This window comes from Palaemon carinicauda, chromosome 10 (genome assembly GCF_036898095.1).
Source record: "Palaemon carinicauda isolate YSFRI2023 chromosome 10, ASM3689809v2, whole genome shotgun sequence".
NCBI classification, from domain to species: Eukaryota; Metazoa; Arthropoda; class Malacostraca; order Decapoda; family Palaemonidae; genus Palaemon; species Palaemon carinicauda.
This window is the reverse complement of record NC_090734.1, coordinates 21465429-21477928: the sequence shown is the minus strand read 5'-3', so window position 1 is coordinate 21477928 and position 12500 is coordinate 21465429. Positions and strand designations below refer to the sequence as shown.

General features: G+C 36.0%; 1 protein-coding gene across 1 annotated transcript in view; it reads right to left on the bottom strand.

Annotated features, from left to right (window-relative positions):
* LOC137647881 (uncharacterized) overlaps nucleotides 1–8104 on the bottom strand; it is a 28444-nt gene extending 20340 nt beyond the window's left edge. The window contains exons 1-2 of the mRNA XM_068380835.1: nucleotides 8092–8104; nucleotides 834–1039 (exon numbers count right to left, since the gene is read on the bottom strand). Of these exons, the coding sequence (XP_068236936.1) occupies nucleotides 834–1039; nucleotides 8092–8104 (219 nt within the window). The remainder of the gene's footprint in view (nucleotides 1–833; nucleotides 1040–8091) is intronic.
* Nucleotides 8105–12500: the final 4396 nt, after the last annotated feature.

The following is a 12500-nucleotide window of genomic DNA, read 5'->3' as shown; positions in this document are numbered from 1 at the left end:
CAAGTTTTTCCAATAATAATTATTTTGGAAACGCTCATTTTGTTTTTGTTATAATAAAAAATAATTAGTATTAAATGATATATAGAAAAAGGACACAATGAAATTATCATAAATTTATTTCTAATTAAAACTTGATCAAATCAGTTTAATTAAATGATGATATTGAAACAAAATATCTGTAAGTTTACAGACTGAAATGATATGAAATCGCACGTAAATAATCGATCATATTCTGATACTTGAAAAATTTATAAGTAAGCAACTTGAAGCATTATGCAGACCTCTGATATTTCTTTTTCCTTGTGTTACACTCGATCCCACCTAATAACTTTTCGATCTTAATTTCAGTAAGGGCTTGTTCTCTTCTTAGTGCTGCTAAGAATTTCCAGATAGTTGGATGACAACCAGAGACTTGTTGAAGAGATGCGCGGTGCCATCCTTCAATTATGTTGTTTGTTGTTTGTCTTGGGCAAATCTTCTTGCACCCTTTCAAAACAGGACCACATTTCAAAACACACTGACACAAATGACAAAAACACCCGTGATGATTACTAGATGGCAACTCGTCCTTAACTGCCTTTACATAGAGGGCTCAAAATCTGGGTTTACAGACTCAACATCTAAAGTCGGTCCTATTGTTTTAACAGTTCTAACCAAATTTCTATATGTTTCTTCTTTCTTATTCAGTATACCAAAGGTAGGACATAGCAGATTTTCATTCCATGAATGGTTTAAAGCTGATTGAAAATAACTGGCACAGTTTTGAAAGTACCATCCATAAAATAATGCTTGCATGAAACAAGCACACTGAGATTCTTCTGAGTTGAAAATACCAGCATTCTGTCTTCTACTTCTCCGGAATCGAACATCAAGAATGATTTGCCCTTGCTTGTTCTCATACCTTGTTCTGATAATATTAATTTGTTTCGATGATTCACAGTTGATCTGCATTGTTCTTCCTGCCTCACTCGATTGATTGATCGCTTTATGCAGCTGGTTTGCGGTAGAGCAGTTGCAATATAACCACTTAATTCTGCAGCTGCGTGAGACATGGAAAAAATTAGGAGAATATCGTGTTGTTCTTGCGTCAGTCTTTACTGTATATAAAAACTTCCGTGCCTCAACATTTGTCGAATTTTCAGTGATTATCTTTATCGAAAATAGAACTGATCGAGCCATCAGCTGTTATAGCACGGTCTTTGCACTTTTCAGCAAAATGCTGGCATTTCCAATAGACCTTTCACCTTACTTGCTTGTCCTTCACAGTAATAGAAATGCTCTTCCTTTCTCGCTTTAAATAGATTCTGCCATGAATCTCTCTCTCTCTCTCTCTCTCTCTCTCTCTCTCTCTCTCTCTCTCTCTCTCTCTCTCTCTCTCTCTCTCTATATATATATATATATATATATATATATATATATATATATATATATATATAGATATATGTATATAAATATATATATATATATATATATATATATATATATATATATATATATATATATATATATGTGTGTGTGTGTGTGTGTGCATATATATACAGTATATATATATATATATATATATATATATATATATATATATATATATATATATATATATATATATATATATATATATATATATATATATATATATATATATAGGGCCAGTGGAATGGCGGTGTCTATTAGGGCAGTGTATCCTACTTCTCATAATTCCTGCTATGAATGCGGATGTCATGAGATTCAGTTAATAAAATTTGTGGCAGGCATAACCACATTTTTTTGTGTTCGATCTACCAAAATCCCGACATGGATGATTCTATCTTCGATTGTCTTCTTACCATTATGGTTAAGATACAGAAGATGATAAAAAGGCGTCTTTTGTCTTTGTTGGTGATTTTAATGCTCACCATAGAGTGGTTAAGTTCTATCTCTCCCACCGATCGTCATGGCTTAAGAGCTTTAGATTTGCCTCTGAATCAGGCTGTGAGCATATCATAAGTAAAGCTACTCATAGGTCTGGTAATTGCTTTGACTTAGTATACACTGACACCCCTGGCGTTATAACAAGTAAGGTTTGTTTTCCAGTAAGTATGTCTAATCATGCCTTGATTTCATCAGTAGTGAAGACTTAGTAACCTGTCCCTAATGTATCATACTCTTGCAAAATTTACATGAAATATTTAAGCACACTGGAATGGGATTTTGCATGACCTTTTGTACTTGAATTAGTCACAATTATATAGTAGTGTTGATCCTGTTGTCCCTTTGAATGATAATCTAGTCAACATAATCGTATGCTAAGGTACCGACTGAAGGACAAACCGTGGTTCAATGGTGATTATAGACGTGCGTATTTGAAGAAGCAGGAGGCCTAATATCTTTGAAAGGTAAAAGATCAGATTTGACCTGGAATAACTATACTTAACTTAGAGCTTTTGCTCAGAGAGTTTATGCTTCAAGTGAAAAGGAATACAATTTAACCTTAAAAGAAACCCTTTCTGGTACAGCTCAGGAACATAAATGGTGGTCTACCCTTAAATCTGCACTCTTTGGTGTAGATGGAATAGTTCATCATTTACTTAAACTAGATGGCTCAGTCACTCACTGTCCAAAGGAAAAGACAAACATTTTGGCTGATGTTTTTGACAGTAAACAGACTAATGAAAAACTTGAACTTCCTCATTCCTGTTTTCCTGAGGCTAGACTAACTAGTTTATCTTTTCGATCTCGTGAAACTAAAGCTCTATTGATGGACCTTCATGTTTACGGAGGTGTAGACCTAAATGGTATTTTTCCTTTGTTTTTTATAAAGACTGCAGATTACTTAGCTCCAAAGTTATCTGGTATTTTGAACAAGTTAGGAGAAAGAAGAGCTTTAAGCACTTGTTGGAGAATTGATAATGTTACTCCTTTATGTAAATGTGTTTTTGATTGCTTAAGTCCAACTGATTACCGCCCAATTTTCCTAACTCCCATATTATCTAAAGTTTTTGAACGTCTTCTGGCAAAATGTCTTAATAGGTTTGATGAAGGTAATCATCTGTTCCCTAGTTTGCAATTTGGTTATCGTAAAAGCATTGAAGCATGTGATGCCCTTCTTACATTCTCCAATGCTGTACAGAAATCGCTTGATTGTGGTCAGAAAATTCGTAGAATTGGCCTTGATTTTAGTGCTGCCCTTGACCGTGTTTTCAAACTCAAACAGTTGGGAGTGGGTGGGTCGTTTCTTAGCATTATTATTGATTTTTTAAGTAATGGATCTCAAAGAGTTATTATTGGTATGAACCATAGTGAATATAGGAATGTGATATCTGGTGTTCCACAGGGTAGTGTTCTTGGCACATTACTTTTCATACAATATACAAATGACATGTGGTTTGGCCTAGAAAACAAGCTTGTTGCACATACAAATGATGCTACTCTCTTTCCATCAATTTCATCTCCTGAATGTAGATCTAGGGTTGCTGAATCCCTTAATAGAGATTTAGCTAAAATTAGTGCATGGTGCAAATCACGGGGTATGAATTTGAATCTTAATGAAACTCAAAGTATGATTGTAAGTAGGTCAAGGACATCCTCAACATCCGGATCTTAGTATTGATTCTCGAGAGCAAATTTACTTTTGAGTAACACATTAGGTCTGTGCCTTCTTCCATTGCTCTAAAAATCGGCTTATTAATAAAGTCTTTCGAGATTTTCGGTGATCAATATATTCTGAAGAAGTGTCTTAATTCTTTAATTCTACCTTGTTTTGAGTATTGTTCTCCTGTCTGGTGTTCAGTTGCTGATTTTCATCTTAATTTGTTGGACAGGAACTCACGGTCTATTGAAATTCTTAATCTTGATCTAGATATTAATATTTGGCGCCGTCGTTCAATTAGTTTATTACTCATGTTGCAACAGATTTTTTATAATTCTGACCATCCTTTACATTCAGACCTTCCTGGACAATTGCATCCTGTTCGTAATATTAGGTAGGCAGTTAATTCTAATAGCCAGGCCTTCTCCATCATTAGGTTCAATACTAAACGGTATTCTGGAAGTTTCATTCCATCTGTGACCAAGTTATGGAATGATATTTCTAATCGGGTAGTTGAATAAGTAAAACTTCAAAGTCCAAAGCTGCAGCAAACGTTTTTATGTTGAACAGGCTGACATAAGTCTTCGTATAGTTTATATATGATATATCTGTTTGGAGATTGTTACTGTTTTCAGAATGATTTATTGTTAATTTGTTCTCATCATTTATTCATTCCCTTACTCAAATCCTTATTTCCTTTTCTCGCTCTGCTATTTTTCGTTGTTGGAGCCCTTGATCTTATAGCATCGTGCTTTTCCAGCTAGGGTTGTATATATATATATATATATATATATATATATATATATATATATATATATATATATATATATATATATATAAAACTTTATATATAAATACATATAAATTTTTATATATACAGTATATATATATATATATATCTATATATAAAATTATATATAAATACATATATATATTTATATATACAATATATATATATATGTATGTATATATATAGTATATATATATATATATATATATATATATATATATATATATATATATATATATATATATATATATATATATATGTATATATATATATATATATATATATATACTATATATATATATATATATACATATATACACATTATATATATGTGTATATATATATATATATATATATATATATATATATATATATATATATATATATATATATATATATATATATACATATATACACATTATATATATGTATATATATATATATATATATATATATATATATATATATATATATATATCTATCTATATATATATATATATATATATATATATATATATTAATATATGTATATATATATATATATATATATATATATATATATATATATATATATATATATATATATATATATATATATAATATTATAATCTTCTACTACACCCATTGACGCAAAAGGCACAGGTTAGATTTCGTCATTTGTGTCTCTCTTGATCTTTCAAATAATATAATATAATGGAATATGAAAATATAAAAATGGAATAATATAATATAATGGAATATGAAAATATAAAAATATGTTCATCATATACATCTATCAATATATAGATATATATCTATATTTCAATATACTGTATATATATATATATATATATATATATATATATATATATATATATATATATATATATATATATATATATATATATATATATATAGATAGATAGATAGATAGATAGATAGATAGATAGAGATATGTATATATATATATATATATATATATATATATATATATATTATATATATATATATATATATATATATATATATATATATATATATATATATATATACATATATGTATATATATATAAATATATATATATATATATATATATATATATATATATATATATATATATACTTGTGTATAAGCATTATATGTATATATATATATATATATATATATATATATATATATATATATATATATATATATATATATATATATATATATATACATGTATATATTTGTGTGTGTAAAGAGAATGAATCCGTTGTGTCTGAAGTCGAAGCTATCATTTAAAAAAGTCCTTTACATACGATGGAATATCTGCTGCAAATAAAGTGACTAAGAATACTCACAAGATAATTTTGTAGAATATCACATGAAGAGCAAATCCTGACGAATGGGATCTACGAGTATTGGTGAAAATGACAAAATAGATATGACTGATTGCAATAATTACAGGGGCATCGCATTTACATTAGTTGTCATGAACATGTATAAACTGCTTATTTTAAAGAGATTAAAGAGAAAAAATTGGATGAACAGCTGAGAGATGAACAACCAGGATTTAGGAAGGGTAGAAGCTTTACGGACCAAATTTTCGTTTAAGGACAAATTGTACAGTATGCAGAAAAACTGGTGATACTTTTTTTTATTTCTGCTTCTGACAAGTATTATATATTATACTTCCCTTTGTAAACATGGGTTTATATGAGACAACGTTGATCACTTGTTATGGATAATTTAATTTTTGAATAATGTTAGATCGTTCAAAAAAAAAAAAAAAAACACTAAAATTATATTTGAGAAAGACAAAATTTAATATGTTTCTGTAGCACGAATCCCTTTGTCAAAGTGACTCCGCGAGAGTCAATGAGACTAGTCTTTCAGTTGTCTGCATGGATTGAAGGATTCAAACTGGGAAAGAGGGCTTCTTCGCAGAGCGCTTTGTCTAATGATAACAATTTATGCATTTAGTAAATAATTTCCAAGATATTACTTATTTTTTGCTTGTGCCGTTTTGTGTATAAAACTAACGTTTGTTAGGATCGTGATTTAAAAACTTGCAATAATTTATAACAACCCATAGTCTAGACTATAGTCAACGCTATTTATATAATTCCAGTCTCCAATGGGTTTCTTTTCATTTTCAGGAAAAATTAATAGATAAATACATGAATAAGAAAATATACAAACAAGCGAGGTGGCGAGTTATCTTCGCTATTAGAGATACAATTAACTCTACCTCTCTATTATTTTACTTTTACTTTAAAAACGTAAGACTATAAGCACGTCAGACATATTCAGCCCCACAAGTTATGTAGAGATTCTACAGAAAGACGATAACATCATATCTTAAATAATAATAATGATAATAATGATAATAATAATAATAATGATAATAATAATAATGATAATAATAATAATAATAATAATAATAATAATAATAATAATAATAATAATAGTAATAATTATAATAATAATAATGGATTAAGAGTAAAGCGAAAAATCTATTTTTGGGTGAGATAGCCATGTCGTCCTGATGGAAGGTTCCTTTCACTAGCTTCCAAGGGTATATTTGACTACAGTGATATTCCCAGAGAATTTAACTTAAGGTCTCCAGAATTCTAACTTCTGGCACCTATATCCTTAAACTTTCCTTTTAAGATATCGCATAATATCAGGGGACGTATTCTTGACACGCCACATAGCAATCTGCACCCCACATAGCGTTTACACTTCGAGGGGGAAAAGTGGCAACATAAAAGAGGAGCCGTTATAGAATTCTCCTCCTCAGTTACTATTTGAGTACTCAGATGGCGCCATAATCGTCGGCCATCTTTATTCCTTGTAATGTAAAGCCGGTACTTTTAGATACATTAATATCAGGAGGGATCATGCCAAGGCCTTTCATAGAAAGGAGGGTGGGTCCATCAGGACGACATGGCTATCTCACTCATAAATAGATTTTTCGCTTCGTTCAAAATCCGTTTTTTTGGCTCAGGCCATGTCGTCCTGATGGAAGTTTACCAGAGTATTAATGTGTCCGTAGATTTCGCAGTTGTGCCTTTAGACTTTAAGACAATCTTTCCATGGTCTTTTAGACCTAAGAGACCTATGACATTACCGTTATAGGTCATTTCTGCTAATCATATACTATGTTAGTGCTTCCTGCCCCCTACAGGGAAGAGTCAATCTAGACTCGGGAAAAGTCTCGAAGTTGCATATTTCATGTAACCCACCTAGCATTCAAAAGAGACATGCAGGTCTCACTGTATGTTATTAGCCAAAGTTTATTTCTTGTATTGGAACAAGTTTCTTCTAGCTAGAAAGGTTTGTATAAATGTAGGAACAAAATTACTACTTTTGTTCAATAATTTTATGTAGAATAAAAGGGTTTAAATGAATGCCCTCACATAATCTTTATTAGAAATGTTTAGAGCAAAAAAATATGCACAAAACAAATAACCATTTATTGTCAAGCAATAAATAAAGTTCAGTATACATTTATAATAATGTAAAAAATGCAGTTTCAAATCAATTTCAATTAACATAAACGAGACAAAATAAATCACAAATGCTTGTTTTAGTTGAAAACAAAACTTTGCCAAATCATATGATATTGTCTTAAAATTTTAATGTCTTTTCTGAAAAATCTATCGATTTACAATTGTGTAAAAAACACATGGCACCAGTGTTCAGTCTATGTTACATCACCTTAGTATCATGGAACAGTCCATAATGTCACCATGATTACATTTCACTTACCATGTTGCACCATAAAGTGCCAACATGTACATCCTTTAGAATTAGTCCCACATAATTCACTGTTCCTCGCAGCACTGAGTGACAGGTTTTAGCACACTACCTGCCACTACCACGAAACGCCTTAATTCCTGCACTTGCTTCGCATAGTGTTTAAAAAACCCTCTGGATGACTTCCATCTAGTAAACGAGCAAAGACTCTCGAAGTCCATAAGCTGGAAGAAGTTCAACGAAGAAGCAATCTTCTTAGGATCATGACCTGCGGGTGTACTGTCAGGATCAGCTCTGCGAATAAAGTAGGTTAGCTTCGCCCTTAGTTGTTTCAAGGATAAGTTTTAACCCGATGTTTCTCCTTTAAAGAGCTGTCCTCCCCTGAAGTCTGAAGTTCTGCGAAGATAGACCTTTAGACTCTCTACTGGACACAGTGAGACATTTTCCTTCAGAGGGCAGATTCTCCAGGGACCCCACTTCTTAATGGGTAGCTCATTCTTGGCGAGAAATGTTGGGTTGGGAAAAAGATTTTGCTCACCTGTTTCAGCAAACTGGATATGGCCTTCTTTCCTAGACAAGGCCACTATCTCACTAACTCTAGCCCCTGAGGCTAGAGCAAATAAGAAAATAACTTTCTAAGCCAAATCTTTCAAAGAGCAAGCCTCATTGTCCAAACTTGAGGCAAAACATAGCACCTTATCCAAGGACAACGAGATGGGCCTCGGAGGTGCTGCAGGTCTAAGTTTGGCACAGGCTTTAGGGATTTTGTAAAAAATTTCATCAGACAAGTCTATCTGGAAGGCATAAAGCAAGGGTCTTGTCAAGGCAGATTTACACGTAGTTATCGTGTTGGCTGCTAAACCTTGTCCATGAAGGTGGATAAAAAAAGACAAAGAGAAATCCAATGAGATTTCCTTTGGATTCTTGGCCTTGACGAAGGCCACAAATTTCTCCCAGGATGACTCGTATTACCTTTTGGTAGAACGTGACTTATATTCCTCCAAGAAGTCAATTCTTTCCTTCGAGATCCCAAAACTTTTCTTCACAGCTAGGGAGAGAAAATCATGAGATGAAAGTCTCGGGTTTTCTGTGATGAAGCGAAGACAGTCGGCCTCTGAACTTATTGAGACAGAACTGGGTCTGGCAGAGGAATCAGCATTGGCTGTAATTCCAAAATCAAGGGGAACCAGTTGCTCTGGGGCCACTTGGGAGCCACTAGGGCTGCTGTTCCCTGAAAAGCTCTCAGCTTCTTGAGGACCTTCATCAGCGGACTGGGTGGAGGGAACAGGTAAATCGTGGTCCATTTGTTCCAGTCCAGGGACATGGCGTCCACTGCTTCCGCTAGAGGGTCCTCGTACAGGGCCACGTATCGAGGAAGATCCTGGACTTGATGCAAAATGAAAGAGAATGATTTTGCGTCTAGGGACCATTCTGACTCTATCGGAGCTATCCTGGATAGAACATCCGCTGTCACATTGCGGAACCCTTGAAGGTGACCTGCTGATAAGTGCTATCTCTTCTTTTCTGTTAGTCGGAAGATGGCCAACATCACTTGGTTGAGTCGAGGCGATCTCGAACCTTGATGATTCAGACATCTCATTACCACCTCGCAGTCCAGAATCAGTCTTATGTGGACTGAAGGACGAGTGGATAACTTCTTCAATGTGAGAAAGACTACCATGGCCTCCAAAATGTTGATATGAAAAGTTCTGAACAGAGGGGACCAAGTTCCTTGAGCTCTGCGTTGATGGGAGTGACCCCCCCTCCCATTCCTTCCAATGATGTTCCATGTGTATGATGATTGAGGGTGGAGGTGGCTGTAGAGGTACTGACCTCTTAAGCTTTCCGGTATTGGTCTTCTTAGATCTCTTCGAGAGTTTGATGCATATCTTCTCTAGACTCCTAATGCATCTTTTAGCTGTGCTCTTAGCACTGGGTTTGTCACTGATGCAAACTGGAGAGATCCCAGCACTCTCACATGTTAGCATTTTGAAATCCAGCTGGATTTTAGAAGTCTCCTCTCCTCTTCTTTAATGGAATGGAAAGACGATGAGACTGTAGGTTCCAATGTATACCTAGCCATTGGAACCTCTGAGCTAGAGATAGTCGAGACTTTTTGGTGTTGATCTTGAATCCTAGATGTTACAGAAACTGGATCACTTTCTTGGATGCTTGCAAGCATTCTGCTTCCGAGGCTGCCCACACCAGCCAATAGTCCAGGTATGACACCACCTGGACACCCTGTAGGCGTAGTTGTTGAACGACTGCTTCTACAAGCTTCGTGAAGATCCTTGTGGCTATGTTTAATCCAAAGGGCATGGCTCTGAAAGTGTACTTTCTTTTTTGTAGCCTGAATCCTAGGTAGGAGGAGAGTTGGCGATACATCTGAATATGCCAGTAGGCCTCTGCCATGTCTATGGAGACTGTGAATGCCCTTTTGGGCAACAGGGCCCTTACGTGTTGAAGGGTTAGCATCTTGAACTTGCTGTTCTCGATAAACTTGTTGAGAGGAGACAAATCCAAAATGATTCTAAGTTTGTCTGAGTCCTTCTTGGGAACACAAAACAGCCTTCCTTGGAATTTGATGGACTTTGCCCTCTTTATCACCCGTTTGCTCAAGAGCTCTAGGATGTATTCTTCCGGAACGGGAGTGGAGTGTTGGAAGAACTGAGGAAATGTTGGTGGAGCTGTCTTCCAGCTCCAACCTAGTCCATTCTTGATTATGCTGTGGGCCCAGGGATCAAAAGTCCAACGATCCCTGAAGAGTCGGAGTCTTCCTCCTACTGGAAGCATCTCATTGCCTCTGATTTCCGGAGGACTTGCCTCCTCGACCGCTTGCTCCCCTACCCCCTCTTCCTCTAGAGGGACGTCTAGAGGAGTCTCTGCCCGAGCCCCTACTTTTTGGGCAAATGGTAGTGGTCTGCCTCTCATAGGCAGGAGTAAGGGCTGGTGACTGTGTCACCACTTGCTGGGGTACCAACTGGTAGGTGGGTTGAGGCTGTGCCACCATCTGTGGCGCTGTGGTCACAGGAAGTTGTTGTCTAGCAGGGCGAGTTTGCACTCTTGGCCTCTTTGTCTCTGTTCGGTTGGGGACCCTCATCCGGAGAAGACTTACTTTTAGACGACATGCCCCACTCCTGGAGAAGATTTCTATTCTCCGTAGCGGCGTTGTCGACTATTTCCTTGACTAGATCATTTGGAAACATCTTTCCCCCAGATATTGGAGGATATCAGCTTCCTGGGTTTGTGTTTAACCGCCGCTGAAGCAAACACGAACTCTCTACAAGCCCTTCTTGCCCTAATAAAGCTGTAGAAATCTTTCGTTAGGGTTGCCAAATGTGCCTTGGCCATGACCATGAACATATTTGGGGCTCTTTGCTCACTGGCCATTGCCTCCATAGACACTTGGAGGGACAGAGAGGCAGCAAGCCTCTCCTTTGTATCTTTGCTCTCTGCATTGGAGAAACTCAGACAACTTGGGGAGGTTTTCGTTGAACTGATGTCCAGCGATATCAGCCTCCAACTTCTCGACTGCAAAGGTGAGTTGGATATCTTTCCAGTCCTTATCATCTGATGGCAAGGCTAGGGAAAGGGGCTTACACTCTTCCAGTGTAGGGCAAGGTTTACCTGCTTCTACTGCTTTAACCACCGCCCTGAAAGATTATTCTGCAAAGGGGAAACCCATGGTTGTAGGAGCAAGAAAAGAGGGATGCTTCTTACTCAGGGCCGGCACCTTGGAATTGGTGAAGCCCTTGTCCTTCAGGCTGCTGGCTAGCAAAGCCTGAGCCTTTGAATGGTCAAGCACTATGACCTCCTTAGGCTCTGTCTCCTCCTTGGACACCGGTTACGCACTAAGACGAACAAAGCAGTCTGGATAGGACTCAAAGCTGGGCCAGAACTCAATGTCCTCAATAGGGACAGCTCCCAGCTTTTCCGAAATAAAGATCTTTCCATTAGTTATGGGCATATACTTGGCATGCCTCCATGGGTTAACCTCGGAACACGAGGGAAGATTCTTAACATTGAGTCTCCGTTGAGACCCACAGGAAGCTGTAATCCAATGAATCTCCTTCCTGAATTCAGCTTCCCTATGTTCGCTCTTCTTCTCATACATCTCCATCATTGCTTTGATGGCAGCCAGAGTGTCGTCCGACTTCGTAGGTCGAGGAGCGAAGGATGTAGAGGGTACAGGTTTTGGGGTAGGAACCAACAAAACAGATACTGTTTCGACTTCCTCCTCTTCCGTCTCAGGAGCCACTGTTGACTCCTCTTCTCGACCTTCCACCAGAAGGTCCTTTTCGGTGTCCTCTGACACCTCTGACATCCTCTCATCGTCTAGATGGATGTCCTTCATCGCATCCAAGACATCCGTGTCAACGGATATCTGGAGGCAAGGGATCTCAGGGTGAGGCCGAGGAATA